Below are 20,934 nucleotides of genomic sequence, written 5' to 3'. Positions count from 1 at the left end.
AGAATGTGCATTCAGATCATTTACCCATTTTTAATATATTTTATTTATTTGAGAGAGAAAGAGGGAGAGAAAGAGAATGGGGCAAGCCAGAGCCTCCAGCCACTACAAACGAACACCAGATGCATGTGCCCCCTTGTGCATCTAGCTTATGTGGGTCCTGGAGAATTGAACCGGGATCCTTTGACTTTGCAGGCAAATGCCTTAACTGCTAAGCCATCTCTCCAGCCACATTTGCCCATTTTTAATTGGATTCTTTTGTTCATTGTATATGTTGGATGTCGGTCCTCAGTTGGCAAGTCATTGTGTGATTCTTCTCCTGTGTAGACACGCATCAGTTTGATGTAACCTCATTTATGGACTTGTGCTTTTAAAGTACTGTTTATACCAAGGTCTTGAAGTATCCCTGTTTCTTCCACTAGTCCCAAGGCTTACATTTAGGCCTTTGATCTGGAGCTGCTTTTTGCACTGGGTGACACAGAGATCACACTGCTGTCTTCTGCATGTGTGTCCAGTTTTCACAGCGCCATCTGCTGGTTCTCCATGTGTTTCTGGCACCTTTGCCAATGCGAAAGCATAATGCACCATGTTAACAGATAGATCTAAGTAGGGCTAGGGCTGAGCTCAGTGGTAAAGCATTTAAGACTCAGCACTGAAAAAAAAAAAAAAAAAAAAAAAAGTGCCTCCCAGCACCTGGAGGCAGAGGTAGGACCGCTGAGTTCAAGGCCACCCTGAGACTACATAGTGAATTCCAGGTCAGCATGGGCAAAACCCTATCTCAAAAAATAAAAGCAAAACAAAACAAAAACAAAGCTGCCTATAGATGATTTTACTTGGGGGTCTGTCCTGTTCCCTTGCTGTGCTGGTTTCACATTCGCCTGTGGGTATATTAGTATCATGGAGGTTTTGTTACTGCACCATGTAGCTCAGGCCTATGCTGTCCTGAAATTTGTGGCCCTTAATATTTATTGGGACCTTGTGATTTGTGTATCTGGCTTTATGTGGGTCTGAGGAAGCAAACCCAGGCCAGCAGATTTTGCTAACAAGTGCCTTTAACTGCTGAGCCATCTCCCTAGCCCTGTGTATTTTTACACTGAAGGAAAAATTATCAAAAGATGGAAGGGGGGCTGGAGAGATGGTTTAGCGGTTAAGCGCTTGCTTGTGAAGCCTAAGGACCCCGGTTCGAGGCTCGATTCCCCAGGACCCATGTTAGCCAGATGCACAAGGGGGCGCACGCGTCTGGAATTCGTCTGCAGTGGCTGGAGGCCCTGGCGCGCCCATTCTCTCTCTCTCTCTCTGCCTCTTTCTCTGTCTGTCGCTCTCAAATAAATAAATAAAAATAAACAAAAAAAAATTTAAAAAAAAAAAGATGGAAGGGGCCAGGAGTGATGATGCATGCCTTTGATCCCAGCACTCAGGAGGCTGAGGTAGGAGGATCACTGTGAGTTCAAGGCTAGCCTGAGACTATAGAGTGAATTCCAGGTCAGCCTGGGCTAGAGCAAGACCCCACCTCGAAAAAAAAAAACAAAATGGAAGGGCCTCTCACATGCTCAGGTATTTTAAGAATGAATACTGTTAAAACATCTATGCCACAACAATTAATCTACAGATACACACAATCCACATCAAAATGCCAGTCATTGTCATTCTTCCCAGAGCTGGAAAGATACAAAAGAACCTCAACAGCCCAAACAATCTTGAGTAAACAGCTCAGGGCCAGACAGGGTTGCACCTTCCTGTAACTCCAGCACTGGGGAGGTTGAGACAGGATTATGAATTTAAGGTCAAAGTGATAAACATGAGAAACCTTGTCTCAAAAAGGAAAAAAAAGCTGGAGAGACTGCTCAGTGCTTAAGGCACTTGCGTGCAAAGCCTAATGACCTGGATTCCATTCCCCTGTAACAATGCAAAGCCAGATGCACATGCATATGGATTTTGTTTGCACCAACCAGAGGTCCTGGCATACCCATTCTCTCTCTGCCCTTGCAAATAATTTGTTTCAAAGAAGAGCCAAGCATGGTGGCCCATGCCTTTAATTCCAGCACTTGGGAGGCAGAGGTAGGATAATTGCTATGAGTTCGAGGCCAGCCTGAGACTACATAGTGAATTCTAGGTCAGCCCGGGCTAGAATGAGACCCAACCTCAGAAAAAAAAAAAAGAAGGAAGTGGGTAGAGGTCACCGGACTCTCGCCCATGTGTGTCACGGCCCTGAGGGTGTCATGGTGTAGAGATGGGGGCTCCGGTGGTGTGAGCGATCTGGAACTTAAACCTGGAAAGCCGAGCGGAAGGAGAGGTCAGTTAGATGAAGCCCTCCTCGGCCCCCTGGCACCCGTCCACCCAGAGCCTGTTGCGAGAGCACATGAGCAACGATCCGGAGATTCAGGGAGAAATTACTAAAGACAACAAGCTACTGTCATTACTGAAGGATGTGTATGTGGATTCCAAAGACCCCATATCTTCCCTGCCGGCAAATGATGCTGGATCACGACCAGAGCCAAAGGAATACAGACTGCCAAAAAAGGCCCGCCCTTTGATAGGAATATTGTGCACATTGCAAAGGGCAAGGTTGCTATCATGGAGGCGCTGACGCTGCGCAATAACCACAAGCTTCATCCAGAAACATGGACTGCCGAGAGGATAGCTTGAGTACCAGTTCAAACTACAACAAGATGTGAATTCCCTGCTCCAATATCTTGTAACTTTTGAAGTCAAACTCCCTGAAGACAGGAAAGCAATACCATCAAAATGAAGGAACATCAAATTACTTTTCCAGTGTGTGCTTTCAGCATGTGAAATGACAGAACTGGGAGTAAGTTTGCGCTGCCTGCTTTGAGGGCGTGCTGTGGCTGTTGTGGAGCGCGTTAAGTCTGCAGGATTGCTGCGGAACGAACCTACATTCATGCGCGTTCCTCTGGATGTGCCGCCATGGCCAGTCAGCACATTTAGAAGTTATTATAAATGAAAGATAAGCTGGGTGAGGTGGCACACGCCTTTAATCCCAGCACTCGGGAGGCAGAGGTAGGAGGGTCGCCATGAATTCGAGGCCACCCTGAGACTCCATAGTGAATTCCAGCTCAGTCTGGGCCAGAGTGAGACCCTACCTCGAAAAAAAAAAAATTATTTAAATGTGTAGCTCTTTGAACTTTCTTTTCTCCCTTTTTTTCTGTTTTCCCAGGCCCCCCACATGGGATCTCAGGTCACATGGGTGTCTTTCCTTGGCTCCATACTTCCCTTAATAATATAACTTAATAATTCAAAAATAAATAAGGAAGAAACTGAAGAAGTGGCAGAAATAATATAAGAGCCAAAGGTTGGGAGGAGTGCTTGGGAACGCCGTCTTCCGGACATGACGAGGACACTGCACTCTTGACCTCACACCAGCCGCGCTGCCGGTACAAGACGTGCACAGCATGGAGCCATCGACAGGCATCACAGAGGGCCGAGGAGGGAAACAATGAAAGGCATCAAATTAGAAGAGAGGCTAGTTAGGAAAAAGGGGCTCAGTGGAAGAGAAATGGGGAGACAAAAACAATGGGAGGGAATGATAAAAACACATTATGTACATGTTTTAAAACTGTTGATAATGTGCTGGAGGGATTGCTTAGTGGTTAAGGCATTTGCCTGCAAGGCCAAAGGATCCAGGTTTGATTCCCAAGGACCCACATAAGCCAGATGCACAAGGTGGCACATGGGTCTGGAGTTTGTTTGCAATGGCTGGAGGCTCTGCACGCCCATTCTCTCTGTCTCTCAAATAAGTAAATAAATAAAACTTTTTTTAAAACTGCTGATAATAAGTGTTGTTTTTTTTAAAGGAAAAGGTGTATCAATGAGAACCAGATAAACACTGCATTGATATTACCAATTTTCTGCTCTCTGGAGATGAGCGCCACCTACTGTCATGTTTTAGAATGCAATGCTGACCCTGGTTCAGGTCCTAAAGATAATCCAAAATTACAGAAACTACTGTTGGGCTGGAGAGATGGCTTAGTGGTTAAGGCACTTGCCTGTGAAGCCCAAGAACTCCGGTTTGAATCCTCCAGATACCACATACAGCCAGACGCAATAGTGACACAAACTTACAACGTCACACATGCCCACATGGGAGCACATGCATCTGGAATTCATTCACAGTAGCTGAAAGGCCCTGGTGCACCCATTCTGTCTGTCTGTCTGTCTCTCTCTCAAAACTCTCTCGAAAAGCAAAGTAAAGCAAAGCAAATACTGTTGGTAGGAAACATGAGGCAGCTCTATTTAATTATAAGTAAAATTTCAAAGTCAAAGTGGTTTTGTTCTTTTAGATTTGTGTATCATGTAAGTTCAAGCCACTGCTAAAACAGGAGGAAAATACAATGTCTTACTGATGGGCATGTGCTGAAAAATGGGGGAAAAAATCTCTGAGGCTCTGAAACAGTGAAGTGAGGTAGCAGGGACACGCTCACCTCTGCCCTCAAGTTCTTTCCACTCTTCAGATATCCGATTTAAACCCAATACCATAGGACACTAGTTGGAAAGTCAACATCTCTTTCAAAAGGTATTCAAAAAAGCTTCCTACTTCGTATATGCTAACAACAAACACACAGAGGATGAAATCAGAGAATCACTCCCATTCACAATTGCATCAAAAAAAATAAAATACCTTGGAATAAACCTAACCAAGGAAGTAAAGAATCTATACAATGAGAACTTTAAAACACTCAAGCAAGAAATTGCAGAAGAAACTAGAAAGTGGAGAAACATCCCTTGTTCCTGGCTTGGAAGAATCAAGATCGTGAAAATGGCAATCTTACCTAAAGCAATCTACACATTTAATGCAATCCCTATCAAAATTCCAAAGGCTTTCTTCATGGAAATAGAAAAAACAATCCAAAAATTCATTTGGAATCACAAAAAACCTCGAATATCTAAAATAATACTGAGCAACAAAAAAGAGGCTGGTGGTATCACCATACCTGATTTTAACCTATACTACAGAGCCATAGTAACAAAAACAGCATGGTACTGGCACAAAAACAGACATGTAGATCAGTGGAACAGAATAGAGGACCCAGATGTAAGCCCAAGTAGCTATAGCCAAAAATACTCATTGGAGAAGAGACAGCCTCTTCAGCAAATGGTGTTTTGAAAACTGGATAAATATCTGCAGAAGGATGAAAATAGATTCTTCTCTCTCGCCATGCACAAGAATTAAGTCCAAATGGATTAAAGACCTTAACATCAGACCGGAAACTTTGAAACTGCTAGAGGAAAAAGTAGGGGAAACCCTTCAACATATTGGTCTTGGCAAAGACTTTCTGAATACAACCCCAATTGCTCAGGCAATAAAACCACAGTTTAACCACTGGGACCTAATGAAATTACAAAGATTTTGCACCGCAAAGGACGCAGTGAAAAAAGCAAAGAGGCAACCTACAGAATGGGAAAAAATCTTCTCCAGCTATATATCTGATAGAGGATTAATATCTAGGATATACAAAGAACTCAAAAAGTTAAATAATAAGGAATCAAACAAGCCAATCAAAAAATGGGCTATGGAGCTAAATAGAGAGTTCTCAAAGGAAGAAATACGAATGGCATATAAGCATCTAAAAAAATGTTCTACGTCACTAGTCATCAGGGAAATGCAGACTAAAACTACATTGAGATTCCATCTCACTCCTGTCAGATTGTCCACCATCATGAAAACAAATGATCATAAATGTTGGCGGGGATGCGGAAAAAAAGGAACCCTTCTGCACTGCTGGTGGGAATGTAATCTGGTCCAGCCATTGTGGAAAACAGTGTGGAGGTTCCTAAAGCAGCTAGAGATTGATCTACCATATGACCCAGCTATAGCACTCCTAGGCATATATCCAAAGGACTCATCTCATTTCCTTAGAAGTACATGCTCAACCATGTTTATTGCTGCTCAATTTATAATAGCTGGGAAATGGAACCAGCCTAGATGTCCCTCAACAGATGAGTGGATAATGAAGATGTGGTACATTTATACAATGGAGTTCTACTCAGCGGTAAAGAAAAATGAAGTTATGAAATTTGCAGAAAAATGGATGGACCTGGAAAGTATTATACTAAGTCAGGTAACCCAGGCCCAGAAAGCCAAGCGCCACATGTTCTCTCTCATATGGGGATCCTAGCTACAGATGACTGGGCTTCTGTGTGAGAATGAAAATACTTAGTAGCAGAGGCCAGTAAGTTGAAAAGGAGACATAAAGGGTGGAGAAAGGAAGGGAGGAGGATACTTAATAGGTTGATATTGTATATATGTAATTACAATGATTGTAATGGCGAGGTAATATGATTGAGAATGGAATTTCAAACGGGAAAGTGTGGGGGTGGGGAGGGAGGGAATTACCATGGGATATATTTTATAATCATGGAAAATGTTAATAAAAATTAAAAAAAAAAAAAAGCTTCCTAGATTATAGTCTGTCCCAACATTTAAGAATGATTTCATTTGCCAAGTTGTGGACACACAGAAACCTAACTATGGATGGGCTCAAGAGATGATTAGCAAGGCCTTATATACAAGTTTCATACAGAGCTTACAGTTATGTATCATGTTTTAGTAATTCAAGGGCAAAGCATAAAAAATTGTCTTTAATTTTAATTTATTTATTTTTGGTTTTTTGAGGTAGGGTCTCGCTCTATCCCAGTGACCTGGAATTTATTACGTAGTCTCAGGGTGGCCTCAAACTCATGGTAATCCTCCTATTTCTGCCTATTGAGTGCTAAGATTAAGGTGTGCACCACCACACCCGGCTAATTTTTATTTTTGAAAATAAATGCAAAATATGTACATATACAAAATAAGGACAAGAACCCCATCATAGAGTGTGAATGATGGTCCGGCTGCGGAGCTGCTGAATGTACTCCCTGGCATGGTCAACCGCTGTCTTGGGCGCCACGGGTGGCGGTGGGGGTCCTTCCACCAGCTTTACAAAGTAATGGCAATAAACCTTCTCCATGATGCCAAAGCGACCTCTGCCATGGTAGCGGATGCGTTTCAGGTACTGGCCTCTCCCTGAGGTGGACTCAGCTGCAGAGGGAAGAAAAAGAATAAGAAAATGGTTGTCAGCCATGAGTACAGCTTGACCAGCTGAGCGTCCTGTCCTGTCTTCCCCTGGATCCCAAGGTTGGATGGAGCAGGCCCACGTCAAAGCAAGCTTCTCCTGAATGCTAACCAAAGTCCACCACTGTCCTAGAAGATGGAGACACGGCCCTTTCGTCATTTACCTTCTTGGAGGGGAAGACAGAAAATACAACAATAATTCCAAGTGGCAGCAAGCTAGATGAATTAAACAAAGTATGACAGGCAGATGGGGTGGTGGAGATGTCAAGGTGCACCCTGAAGAAGAGACTTTAACCTCCAACCAGAGTGCATCCCCCACGCACGCTCCGCTGAGAGCACAGCAAACACACGGGGTGGCAGGAGCGCGTGGCTTGTCACGGGAAGAAACAGACTGCAGAGCCGAAGGCGACTAAGCAAGGGTTACGGTGGCACAAACACGAAGCGAGGCAGTGGCACTTGCTGCGGGCCTCCTGACCTGACTGCCCAGCACCCACATCAAGCCAGACACATGGTGGCACATGTCTATAGTCCCTACGTGCCTATGGCAATGGGAGGCAGAGCCAAGGGAACCTAGGAGCTAACAGGCAGCATAAAGAGGCCCTGTCTAAGAAGGTAAGAGAGAAGAAACACCCTAAGGCTCTCTCTGACCAACACACACACACACACACACACACACGTATGTGGTACAAACAAGAGAAAGATGCTAGAGATGAAGACAGGGAATAGACTGCATATAGCCTGTTGGGGAAAGAAAAATAGTTGTGATTTTTCAGCTGGAGAGATGGCTTAGCAGTTAAGCACTCGCCTGTGAAGCCTAAGGACTCCAATTTAAGGCTCGATTCCCCAGGACCCACATTAGCCAGATGCACAAGGGGGCATATGCATCTGGAGTTCGTTTGCAGAGGCTGGAGGCCCTGGCATGCCCATTCTCTCCCTCCCTCTCCCTCTCCCTCTCCCTCTCCCTCTCTCTCTCTCTTTCTGCCTCTTTCTCTCTCTGTCACTCTCAAATAAATAAAAATGAACAAAAAATTTTTTTAAAAAAGAGAGTTGTGATTTCTTTGGGGGAGGGGGGCTTCAAGGTAAGGTCTCACTCTAGCTCAGGCTGACCTGGAATTCCTTTTGCAATCTCAGGATGGCCTTGAACTCAAGGTGATCCTCCTACCTCTGCCTCCTGAGTGCTGGGATTAAATGCGTGTGCCACCACACCTGGCACAAGAGTTCTGATTTTAATCCTACTGTGAGAGCCACTGGAGCCAGTGGTACCCAAATGTTGATTCAGACCCCAAATCAAACTAATCTGGGGAACATGTCTAAAATATTGTGCTGAGGAAGTCAGTAAAATGGATGAGAAAGTCAGTAAGGAAAATGAAATTTTAGGAGGGGACCAGGGACTGGGCACAGGGAAGGGAAGGGAAGGAAAGGGAAGGGAAAGGGTAGGAAACTAAGGGAGGAACTCAAGCTAACACAATAAAATGAAATTTTAAAAAAAGCACATAGGGAGCTGGGTAGGGTGGCACACGCTTTTAATCCCAGCACTCAGGAGGCAGAAGTAGGAGAATCACCATGAGTTCAAGGCCACCCTACGACTAAATAATGAATTCCAGGTCAGCCTGGGCTAGAGCGAGCACAAAGGGACTGGAGAGATGGCTCAGTGGTGAAGGCACTTGCCTGCAAAGCCTAACAACCTGGATTTGATTTCCCGGTACCCACATAAAGCTAGATGCACAATTATGCATGCATGTGAAATTCATTTGTAGTGACTAGAGGCCCTAACATGCCTATATTTTCCGCTCTCCCCCACCCAAGTCCTCTATCTCTGCTTGCAAATAAATAAATACAAATATTTTTTTAAAATACAGAAGCCAGGCATGGTGCCACACACCTTTAATCCCAGCATTCAGGAGGCAGAGGTAGGAGGATTGTTGTGAGTTTGAGGCCACCCAGAAACTACATAGTCAATTCCAGGTCAGCCTGGGCTAGAGCAAGACGCTACTTTTGAAAAACCATACAAAAAAAGGAGGAGGAGGAGGAGAAAGAAAAAAGCATATAGTCAGAAGCATTACCAATGGCCTAGGCCAAGCAAGAGAAAGACAGGATAGAAGACAAGGTCAAGGAAATTCTACATTCAGTCATCAGTAAAGAAAAAAAAAAGGTGGGGGCGAGGTGAAGAGATGGGTTAGTGGTTGAGGCGCATGCCTGCAAAACCTAAGGATCCAGGTTTGATTGTCCTGGCCGCACGTACGCCAGATGCACAAGGTGGTGCATGTGTCTGGAGCTCATTTGCAGTAGCTAGAGGCCCTGGCATACCCCCTTCTCTCTTACTTTCTCTCTCTGCCTCTAATAAATAAATAAAAATAAATTTTAAAAAAAGAACTCATTAAAAAAAAAATAAGCAAATGAACAAGTATGGCCACATTTCAAAACCTCTGGACATGATCAAGAAACCAAACCCAGGAACCCACAGGGTAGAAGGAGCTGAGAAACAACCTAGAGGCCTGCAAAGCTATTGACTGAAATTATATCAGAAACAAACTTGAGAGATAAAATCCAACGACAAGAAGAATTAGGAGCTCAGATATATCAGAAAAGAACCAATGTAAAGACTACAGAACAAAGACACCATGCCAAAATCACAACAGAAAACACTAGCTCACAAAGAAACACTCATCAGAATATCGGCAGAAATCAAAGAAGCCAGGAAAATGTGCAGTAGTAACAAAACAGTACACTAATTATCATTTGCAACAGATGAACAGTGACATGCTACCAGACTGCTGTTACAGGCACAACAGGAACACTGAGATGTCTCCACAGCCAAGACTATTCAAGCATCTTACCTACATACAGATTGGATCGGAATTCCACATTATGATCTCTCACAGCCATGTCTTGTGCTTCTAAAAGAACCTTTAAACAAGTAAAACACAGACATTTTCATGAGGCAGGAGAGAGAGCTCAGCAATTAAAGGCACTTGCTTGCAAAGCCTCCTGCCCTGGGTTCAATTCCCCAGTACCTATGTAAAGGCAGAGACCCAAAGTGGTGCACGCATCTGGAGCTCATTAGCAGTGGCAGGAGGCCCTGGCACGCCCATTCTCTCCCTCTCTCTCTCTAGTAAATAAGTAAAAAAAAAAATATATATATATATATATGTATATATATATATATATATGTAATTTTTAAGACACTTAAAGGCTGGAGAGATGGCTTAGCGGTTAAGTACTTACCTGTGAAGCCTAAGAACCCCAGTTCGAGGCTTGAGTCCCCAACACTCACGTAAGCCAGATGCACAAGTTGGCACATGCATCTGGAGTTCGTTTGTAGTAGCTGGAGGCCCTGGGGCGCCCATTCTCTCTCTCTCTCCCTCTCTCTCTCTCTTTCTCCTCCTCTCCCTCTCTCTCTCTGCCTCTTTCTCTGTTGCTCTCAAATAAACAAATAAAAATAAACAAACAAAAAAAAGACATTTAAGGGTTGGAGAAATGGATTAGCAGTTAAAAGTGCTTGCCTGCAAAGCCTAAGACCTCATGTTCAAATCTCCAGGTCCCACCTAGCCAGACACAATTATGGAAGCATGCAATGTCACACATGTGCAAAAGTGGGTGCAAATGTCTGGAGTAAAAGTAAAGATACAGGTCCTAGTGTACCCATTTTCTCTCTCTCAAAAAAAAAAAAAAAAAAAAGACGCACGACTATGTGGTGGCATATGCCTTTAATCCCAGCACTTAGGAGGCAGAGGTAGGAGGATCATTGTAGGCCAACCTGGAGCTACACTGTGAGTTCCAAGTCAGCCTGGGCTAGAGTAAGACCCTACCTCAAAAAAATAAAAAAATTAAAAAAAAAATTTTTTTACAAAGCCCAGGATAGAGGTGTAGCTTCGTGGAAGAACACTTGCCAACCTTGTGTGAGGCCCGGAGTTCAATCCTCAGTACATGCCCGACTGAAAAATACACCCCGACTCATTAAAAGTAAGATGGTTCTATCACACCATAGACAATTAAAACAATAAAAGGCACAGATAAAAGCATCTCAAGGGGGAAGAATGTGTAAAGCGTGTACTTCTCAGGAAAAGAGGAGTTAAAGCTGACTGTCCTAACTCTATACCACATGCAGTAGACGTTTACACTGCAAACTTCAGAATGTTCAGGAGTGAGGCTTAGCTCACCAACATTTTGCAAGACAGCAACATGTCCCATCTCTCCCAACCCCCAAATCTTCCAAGCTTACCTCTTTAATTATTTGAGCCCCCTTTTTATCACTGAACTCCAACTGAGCCAAAGCCTGGTCGATGGACATTCCTCGTATCTATAATTAAAGGGAAAGGACAGAGAATGAACGAGCTCATTTATGAAACCAATGCTTCTTTTTACTTCCACAACAAGTACAAAACCTTATATATGCTGCATTGTTTCTAAAGACACTCAATTAAACTCAGGCAAAAGCAAGTTTAAATATAAATACCATCCTCTTTAAATCAAAATGATAATGATTTTGACTTAAATCCTAAATGCTTCAATCATCACACCAGCATTACTGAGAGCAAACATGGTAACAAGCAAACACACTGGAGACAGACACACAAACATGGCATCAGTGGAACTTCCTCCTGCAGGGTAGATACTTTATACCCCAATGTCGCTTTTCTCTCCCTTCCTCATTAAAAAATCAGGGCTGCACCAGGAATAGATAGTAAGACCCTATTGCAGAAGACTCTGCATACTTGGGCTGCAAGGCCACTGAAAAATCCTGCTGGATCTGAGCTGATAACCTCCTCCATGTAGACCAGCTGTCAGAAAGCTGGAAGAAGCCATTCTGCATGCAGTTCAATGGGAGAAAGAGAAATCACCAGTGAAGATACTCAACAGTGGACACTGAAAGCCTTATATTTGGTCAGCCAGGCCAAATGAGCCAACGGGCACAATAATAGCATGTCTGTCATGGTGGAAACCAACTGCCCTCTAATTGGATTGGAGGCCCACTCCATGACAGGGAATACATCCCTGATATGAAAACTTAAAACAGGGGTAGTCATGAGCCCTAGGGGTGTAACGTCTGCTAATGTCTGGCTAACCTCATGCTTATCAAAGTGCCCAGTGAGCACTTCTCTTAATGTTCATACCCTTATATTAATGCTACTCTCACTTTTGGTAGAGAATCTTCTCTTTTCAGATGGCAGTGACCTTGGGATGACTCAGAAGGTATCATGGTGCTGGAAAGAAGTGAATGGGGAGTGCTCAGTAATGTAATAAGTCTATCACACCTTCCAAGGCTCAGGGTCTAATGCGGAAGAGGTGCTGGAAAGAATGTAAAAGCCAAAGGAAGGGTAGGACTCCTTACAATGTGCTCCCCCCAAACACAAAATGGTCTGGATATCCATGACCTCACAGTGCCTGACACTACCTACACAAGACCATCATAAGAGGAAACAATCATGGGAAGGGGATATGATGGAGAATGGAGTTTCCAAGGGGAAAGTGGGGGGAGGGAGGGTATTACCATGGGATATTTTTTATAATCATGGAAGTTGTTAATAAAAATTTGAAAAAACAGGGCTGGAGAGATGGCTCAGCCGTTAAGCGCTTGCCTGTGAAGCCTAAGGACCCCGGTTCGAGGCTCGGTTCCCCAGGTCCCACGTTAGCCAGATGCACAAGGGGGCGCACACGTCTGGAGTTCCTTTGCAGAGGCTGGAAGCCCTGGCGCGCCCATTCTCTCTCTCTCCCTCTATCTGTCTTTCTCTTTGTGTCTGTCGCTCTCAAATAAATAAATAAATAAAAATTTTAAAAAAAATTTGAAAAAAAATCAGGGCTGGAGAGATGGCTTATGTTTAAGGCACTTGCCTGTGAAGTCAAAGAACCCAGGTTCAATTTCCAAGGACCCACATAAGCCAGATAAACAAGGTGGCACATGTGTTTGCAGTGGCTGGAGGCCCTGGTGTACCTGTTCTCTCTCTCCATTTCTACCAGCAGGGCGTGGTAGCTCACGCCTTTAATCTCAACTCTCGGGGGACAGACGTAGGAGGATCGCCATGAGTTCCAGGCTGCCCTGAGAGTACATAGTGAATTCCAGGTCAGCCTGCGCTAGAGTGAGACCCTACCTTGAAAAACCAAAAAATTAGTAACATCAGAAGTGGTGGCACCCACCTTTAGTCCCAGTATTCAGGAGGCTGAAGTAGGAGGATCACCATGAGTTCAAGACCAGCCTGACACTACAGAGTGAGGGCCAGGTCAGCCTGAGCTAGAGTGAGACCCTATCTTAAAAAAAAAAAAAAAAAAAAAAGTCAGGGCTGGAGAGATGGCTCAGTGGTCAAGGCCTGTGAATCCTAAGGACCCTAGTTCAATTCCTCAGTACCCACATAAGGCAAATGCACAAGGTAGCACAAGCACCTGGAGATTGTTTGCAGCAGCTAAAGGCCCTGGTGCTCCCATTCTCTCTCAAATTTAAAAAAAAAAAAAATCAATTGTATCAAAAGAGATTAAACCAAAGTTTAGAGAAAGCAAGTGAGCTTGCTGGAGTCTCTGGTTCTAGTTCCTATGTTGTAAGTCTCCACACCCACAGTGATTCAGGTTCTCAGCAAGAAGGGAAAAAGTAAGTGAAGCTACGTATCCAAACCAGCATTCTCCTGGTCATGTTCTAATATCTGACACATAACCATAGTTCTTATTCTAGTTTTTTAAAAAGTCCCATAGGAAAGGTAACCGCTTCTTTTCTTGTGTATCAGGTAATAACAGTCATGGTCACTTACCAATCTCGCCAAATACCACATCTTGTCCTTGCTGTATTTTATCTGTCTTCGACAGTGGTAAATTTCCTTACAAAAAAATAAAAAGAAAAAAACTCTATGGCAGGTTTATCAAAATGACAGTAACACATGCTAAGTGACAATGCTATCACAAGAAACAAATACGTCACTAAAAATCTGCAACCTTGGGCTAGAGAAATGTCTCAGTGGTTAAGGCAGATGCCTGCAAAGCCTAAGGACCTAAGTTTGACTTCCCAGTGCCCACATAAAGCCAGATGCACAAAGTAGGGCATCTGGAGTTCACTCTGCAGTGGCTATAGGCCCTGGTGTGCCCATTCCCTGTCTGTCTCTGTCTCTCTTTCTGTCTCTCTCTCTCTCTGCTTGCATATATACATATATATATAATTTATTTATTATATTTATTTATTGTAACTTTGGAGTCTTTCTCCTTAGACAAAGCTGCATTTTTTTTCAAGGTCTTACTATGTTAAAAAGGGGGGCTAGGAAGCCAGGCATGGTGGCTCACACCTTTAATCCCAGCACTCGGGAGGCAAAGGTAGAATTGTCTACCCTGAGACTACAGAGTGAATTCCAGTCAGCCTGGGCCAGAATGAGACCCTACCTCAGGGAAAAAAAAAAAAGGTCCTGAGCAGGACATGGTGATGCATGCCTTTAATCCCAGCACTTGGGAGGCAGAGGTAGGAGGATCATCATGAGTTCAAGGCCACTCTGAGACTACATAATGAATTCCAGGTCAGCATGGGCTAGATAGTGAGACCCTACCTTGAAAAAACTAAAATATAAAATAAAATAAATTATCAGTGTATGGACTGGAGAGATGACTTAGTGGTTAAGGTGCTTGCCTGCGAAGCCTAAGGACCCAGGTCCAATTCCCCAGTACCCTTATAAGCCACATGCACAAGATGGTACATGTGTCTGGAGTCTGTTAGCAATGGCTAGAGGCCCTAGCATGCCCATTTCCTCTCTCTCTATCTGCCTCTCTCTCAAATAAGTAAATACATAAAAATTTTAAGCAAAATCTGGATCCCATTATACAAAAAACTTTAAAAAAATAATTTATCAGGGCTGGAAAGATGTCCTGCAAAGCCAAAGGACCCAGGTTTAATTGCCCAGAACCCACATAAGCCACATGCACAAGGGGGCACATGTGTCTGAAGTTTGCAGCAGCTGAAGGCCCCGGCGTGCCCATTCTCTCTCTTTATCCCTCATCTTTACTCCCTCCCTTTCTCTTACTCTCACTCTCAAACAAAAATAAAATATATTAAAAATAAAAATTTGTCAGTTGTGATTAGAAATGAATGAAACTGTGCTTACCAATGGCCACATATGCCAAGTGAAATTAGGAATGCTTGGTGAAATAAGTCAATGAAATGGACGTCATGTGTACATATACTGTTATTCAATAAATTATAGAAACACAACAAAAAGATTTTATCAGCTGAGGCTGTATAGCATGTCTCAGTTTAAACAAAACAAAAAAAAGTCACCAGCAAGCCTCATGAATCCAAATATGAACTGGTAGGTCAGTGCTAATCTGGATTCAATTCCTAAACCACCCATGTAAAACTGGATACAAAAGTTGCACAAGCCGGGGCTGGAGAGATGGCTTAACCATTAAGACATGTGCCTGCAAAGCCAAAGGATTCTCCCGTTCGATTCTCCAGGACCCACATAAGCCAGATGCACAAGGGGACACATGCATGTGGAGTTTGCTGGCAATAGCTGGAGGCCCTGGTGTGCCCATTCTCTTCCTCTCTGTGCCTCTTTCTCTCTCTCAAATAAAAAAATAAAATATATAATTTTTTTTAAGTTGCACAAGCCAGACGTGGTGGAGCACACCTTTAATCCCAATACTTTGGAGGCAGAGGTAGGAGGATCATGTGAGTTTGAGGCCTGAGACTACACAGTGAATTCCAGGTCAGGTCAACCTGAGCTATAATGAAATCCTATCTCAAGAAAACAAACAAACAAACAGAAAGTTCCACAAGCATCTGGTATTTGTTTGCACTAGCAAGAGGCCCTGGTGCACGTGCATGTAAGCATGCACACACTCTCTAAAGAAGCAACAGGGGCCGGAAAGATGGCTTAGCGTTTAAGGTGCTTGCCTGCGAACCCTAAGGACCCAGTTTCAACTCCTCAGAACCCATGTAAGCCAGATGCAAAAAGGTGGTGCATGCATCTGGAGTTCATTTGCAGTGACTGGAGGCATTGGCATGCCCATTCTCTCTCTCTCATAAATAAATAAAAATTAAATATTTATTTACTTATTCATTCATTTGTTTATTTTAGAGAGACAGCGAGAGCAAGATCAAGACACAGAATTGGCGCTTCTTAGCCACTGCAATCAAACTCCACACACGTGCACCACCTAGTGCACACGTGCAGCCCTGCACTTGTGTCGCCTTTGTGCATCTGGCTTACGTGGGATCGGGAGACAGATCAAACCTGGGTCCTTTAGACTTCGCAGGCAGGTGCCTTAACTGCTAAGCCATCTCTCCAACCCCTTAAAAAGATATTTAAAAAAAAAAAAGTAGCAGTAACAGCATGATTTTAAAAAGTAAACTTGCTGGGCATGGTGGCACACGCCTTTAATCCCAGCACTCGGAAGGAAGAGGTAGGAGGATCGCCGTGAGTTCAAGGCCACCCTGAGACTACATAGTTAATTCCAGGTCAGCCTGGACCAGAGTGAGATACACCATCTCAAAAATAAATAAATAAATAAATAAAATAAAGTTGGGCTGGAGAGATGGCTTAGCAGTTAAGACATTTGTCTGCAAAGCCAAAGGATCCTGGTTTGACTCTCCAGGACCCACATAAGTCAGATGCACTAGGGGGAGCATGCATCTGGAGTTCATCTGCAGTGGCTAGAGGCCCTGGAGCACCCATTCCCCCCCCCCTTCTCTCTCAAATAAATAAATTAAACCAAAGGTTAAGCCATTGGCCATTCATGATTGTTCTGCTCTCCTTAAAGGGAGCTGGAGGGAGAGGACACAGTCTGAGTGGAAGACAAAAAAAGGAGGGTGAGGTCATGAGTCCTAGGGGTGTAATGCTTGCTGGCGTCTGGCTAAATGCATATATTTTGCTTACCAAACTACCCTGTAGGCATTTTCTTAACATTCATATTCATATATTAATGCTACTCTGACTTTTGGTTAGAGAAGCTTCTCTTTTCAGATGGTGATGACCTCTGGGATAACTCAAAAGGCACCATAGTGCTGCAAAGAAGAGACAGAGGAGTGCTCAGCACTGAAACATCTCTTCACATCTTCCAAGGCTCAGGATCTGTTGTGGAAGAGGTGGCAGAAAGGATGTAAGAGCCAAAGGAAGGGTAGAACTCCTTACAACGTGCTCCCCCCAGACACAAAATGGCCTGGATATCCATGACCTCACAGTGCCTGACACTACCTACACAAGACCATCATAATAGGAGGAAAAGATGATGATATCAAAATAAAAGAGAGACTGATTGAGGAGGGGAGGAAATTATCATGGTGTATTATCTATAGTTATGGAAGTTGTCAATAAATGTTTTTTAAACCCTAAAAAAAACTTTTAAGAAAAAGTAAAGTTAAAAAATTAGTCTGAAAGCCGGGTATGGTGGTGCACGCCTTTTATCCCAGCACTTGGGAGGCAGAGGTAGGAGGATCGCCGTGAGTTCGAGGCCACCCTGTGAATTCAGAGTGAATTCCAGGCCAGCCTAGACTAGAGTGAAACCCTCCCTGGAAAAAAAACAAAACAAAACAAAAATAGTCTGAGCCAGGCATGGTAGCACATGCCTTTAATCTTAGCATTTGGGAGGCAGAAGTAGGAGGATCGTCGTAAATTCAAGTCCACCCTGAGACTACATAGTGAATTCCTGGTCAGCCTGAGTTAGAGCGAAACCCTATCTTGGGGAAAGAAAAGAAACTAGTCTGAGCTGGAGAGCTGGCTCAGTGGTTAAAGGCCCTTGCTTACAAAGCCTGATGGCTCAGGTTTGAGTCCCTACTGTCCATATAAAGACAGATGCAAAAAGTGGTACATGCATCTGGAGTTCATTTGTGGTGGCAAGAAGCCTATATTCTTCTTCACTCTGCAAATAAATTTAAAAAATTTTTTTTGGTTTGTTTCGTTTTCAAGGTAGGGTTTCACTCTAGTCCAGGCTGACCTGGAATTCACTCTATATACTCAGGATGGCCTCGAACTCACGGTGATCCTCCTACCTCTGCCTCCCGAGTGCTGGGATTAAAGGAGTGTATCACCACGCCCAGCAAATAGACATTTTTTTTTTTTCAAGGTAGGGTCTCACTGTGGCCCAGGCTGACCTGGAATTCACTATGTAGTCTCAGGGTGGCCTCAAACTCATGGCAATCCTCTTACCTCCCGAGGGCTGGGATTAAAGGCGTGCACCACCGCGCCCGGCAAAAATATTTTTTAAAAACAGTTTGGGGGGCCGGGCGTGGTCGTGCACGCCTTTAATCCCAGCACTTGGGAGGCAGAGGTAGGAGGATCGCCGTGAGTTCGAGGCCACCCTGAGACTACATAGTGAATTCCAGGTCAGCCTGGACTAGAGTGAGACCCTACCTCAAAAAAAACCAAAAAATAAAATAAAATAAAAATAAAAAGTAAAAACAGTTTGGGGGCTGGTGAGATGGCTTAGTGGTTAATGCGCTTGTCTGCAAAGCCAAAGGACCCAGGACCCTTTTAAGCCAGATACACAAAGTGGCACATGCATCTGGAGTCCATTTACAGTGGCTAAAGGCTGTGGCATGCCCATTCTCTGTCTTTCTCCCTCTCTACCTGCCACTTTCTCTATCAAATAAAAATATTTAAAAATAGGTTGAGGTGAGCCAGGCATGGTGGTACCTGCCTTTAAGCCTAACACTTGAGAGGCAGAGATAAGCATGAGGTCAAGGCCAGCCTGAGACTACACAGTGAATTTCAGGTCAGCCTGGGCTAGAATGAAACCTTACATCAAAAGAAAGAAAGAAAGAGAGAGAGAGAAAGAAAAATTTAGTTTGGGGCAGGTTGGGTACATGTGGTGGCACATGCCTTCAATGCCAGCACTCAGGAGATAGAGGTAGGACTGCTATGAATTCAAGGCCAGCTTAGAGCTACAGAATGAGCTCCAGATCAGCCTGGGCTACAGTGAGACCCTACCCTCGTAAAAATAATTAATAAATAAATATTTTTAAAAATTAGTTTGATCCATAAACTTACTGCTGGTCTTCGAGGCTCACCAGGCAGTTGTGGTGGATAAACAATCTTATTCTTTTTCTCCCATTTTCGAGAAGTGTCAAAAGAAGCACTTGTGTGGATACATGATGGTGACAGAACACCAGGAGATGAAAAAAGCCTGCAAAATAACAGAAACTTAGAACTTTTTTCCTAGCACTTGTGGATCATATGATACATATCATCACAATTCTCATAGAAACAAATTAAGTACCACAGTGGAAACTTTCCAGAAGTATTCATTGATAAAGACTACTTTGGGCTGATGAAATAGCTCAACAGTTAAGGAACTTGCCTGCGTAAGCCTAAGGACCCAGGTTCGATTCTCCAGGTCCCATGTAAACCAGAGGTACAAGGTGGTGCATGTGTCAAGTTCCTTTGCAAAGGCTAGAGACCCTGACACACTCATTCTCTCTGTGCCATAAATAAATAAAAATGAATCTAAAAAAAAAAAAATACAGACTATTTTTACTTCAAATACCAGAACTAGCTTATTGCAGGCTGAGAGGAATGAGAAGTTAATCACTCAGGTATGTTAGGTGGTAAGCAGGCATTAACACAAGATCTTTTTGCCCTGACTGACCTATAGACGCTGATTCACTAAGACAGCTCAGTCTTTTAAAAAAAAGTTTTTTTGTTTTTTGGTGGTTTTTTTGTTGTTGTTTTTCAACAAGTGACAGGTATGGTGGTGCACACCCATGTAAAGGAAATGCACAAGGTGCTGCAGTGGCAGAAGTCATGACTGGCCCACATTCATATTTCTTTCTCTCTCTCAGATAAACTGTTTAAAAACTTGGGACGGGGGAGGGCTGGAGAGATGGCTTAGCAAAGGCAGATGCACAAAGTAGTGCACGCGTCTGGAGTTCATTTGCAGTGGCTGGAGGCTCTGGCACGCCCATTCTCATTCTCTCCCTCCTGCTCACAAATTAATTAATAATTTTTTAATGGGGGGGGTGAAGTGAGCATGGTGGCGCACGTCTTTAATCCCAACACTCCGGAAGCTGACGTAGGTGAACTGCTGTTGAATTTGAGGCTAGCCTGGGACAAAACAGTGAATTACAGGTCAGTTTAGCCTGGAGGGAAACCCTTCCTTGAAAAAAAACTTTAAAAACGGGGGGGGGGGCATAATAAGGGGCATGGTGGAGCGTGCGTGTAATCCTCAGTGGAAGCAGTAGGAACAGGAGTTCACAGTCATCCCAGGTGTTACCTAGCAAGTTCGAGGCCAGCCTGAGCTACAGAGAATTTTTTAAAAACACACACAAAAAATGTTTTTGTCGCCGGCGTGGTGGCGCACATCTTTAATCCCAGCATTCGGGAGGCAGAGGTAGGAGGATCGCCGTGAGTTCGAGGCCACCCTGAGACTCCATAGTGAATTCCAGGTCAGCCTGGGCTTCAGTGAGACCCTGCCTCGAAAACAAAACATAACAACAACAACAACATAAACGTTTTTTTTGCCCTAAGGGCCCAAAATGGTCTGTAGAGCCCAAAGCTTAAAACCTCCGTGGGGCGCTCGGTCAGCAGAGCGCTTGCGCGTGGGCGTGGGCTCGTGCCGCGTCGGTGCGTCGGCAGCGGGGTCCCCGCCGTGTACGAAGTGCTCGGGGAAAAGTTGCGCGGACCGTGTTCAGAGATGGAGAGACCTGCGGAAAGCCTCTCCCGGGGCCCTTGAGCTGCAGACCCGGCGGTCAGGGACCCAACTCACCGCGAGGCCAGCGCTCCCCCGCTTCTCAGCTGCCGACCCCACAGCGCACCTGCAACGTGAACACACACGGTCAGCCGGACTCCCACGGCCTCCCCCGCTCCGCCTCCTCGAGCGCTGAGAAACTCTTACCCAGCTTCTGCAGCGCCGCCGCCGCCATGTTGGCGCCCGCTACGGAAGCCGACGAGTTCAAAAGTCCTCCAGCG

The 20,934-nt window shown here is 44.3% G+C and overlaps 1 protein-coding gene and 1 pseudogene across 3 annotated transcripts; one reads left to right on the top strand and one right to left on the bottom strand.

Moving 5' to 3' along the window:
- Positions 1-133: 133 nt before the first annotated feature.
- Positions 134-20,934, bottom strand: Mrpl22 (mitochondrial ribosomal protein L22). 3 transcript variants are annotated; one of them, XM_045153721.1, is made up of 8 exons: positions 20,861-20,934; positions 20,732-20,780; positions 19,018-19,153; positions 13,804-13,869; positions 11,289-11,366; positions 9,904-9,973; positions 6,954-7,033; positions 134-555 (listed from the first exon to the last, which is right to left on the bottom strand). In XM_045153721.1, the coding sequence occupies exons 1-8, from the start codon at positions 20,886-20,888 to the stop codon at positions 352-354; spliced, it is 711 nt and encodes a 236-aa protein (XP_045009656.1). In that variant the 5' UTR covers positions 20,889-20,934; the 3' UTR covers positions 134-351. The 3 variants fall into 3 exon arrangements, with proteins under 3 accessions (XP_045009656.1, XP_045009657.1, XP_012803956.1); XM_045153722.1 differs by lacking the exon at positions 134-555 and adding an exon at positions 3,175-3,383; XM_012948502.2 differs by lacking the exon at positions 134-555 and having other exon boundaries at positions 6,417-7,033; positions 20,861-20,933.
- Positions 2,228-2,792, top strand: LOC123461729 (annotated as a pseudogene).

The sequence above is a fragment of the Jaculus jaculus genome, chromosome 6, assembly GCF_020740685.1.
Source record: "Jaculus jaculus isolate mJacJac1 chromosome 6, mJacJac1.mat.Y.cur, whole genome shotgun sequence".
Lineage (NCBI taxonomy): Eukaryota > Metazoa > Chordata > Mammalia > Rodentia > Dipodidae > Jaculus > Jaculus jaculus.
Note: the sequence above shows the minus strand (reverse complement) of the source record. Positions and strands in the feature narration are given on the sequence as shown.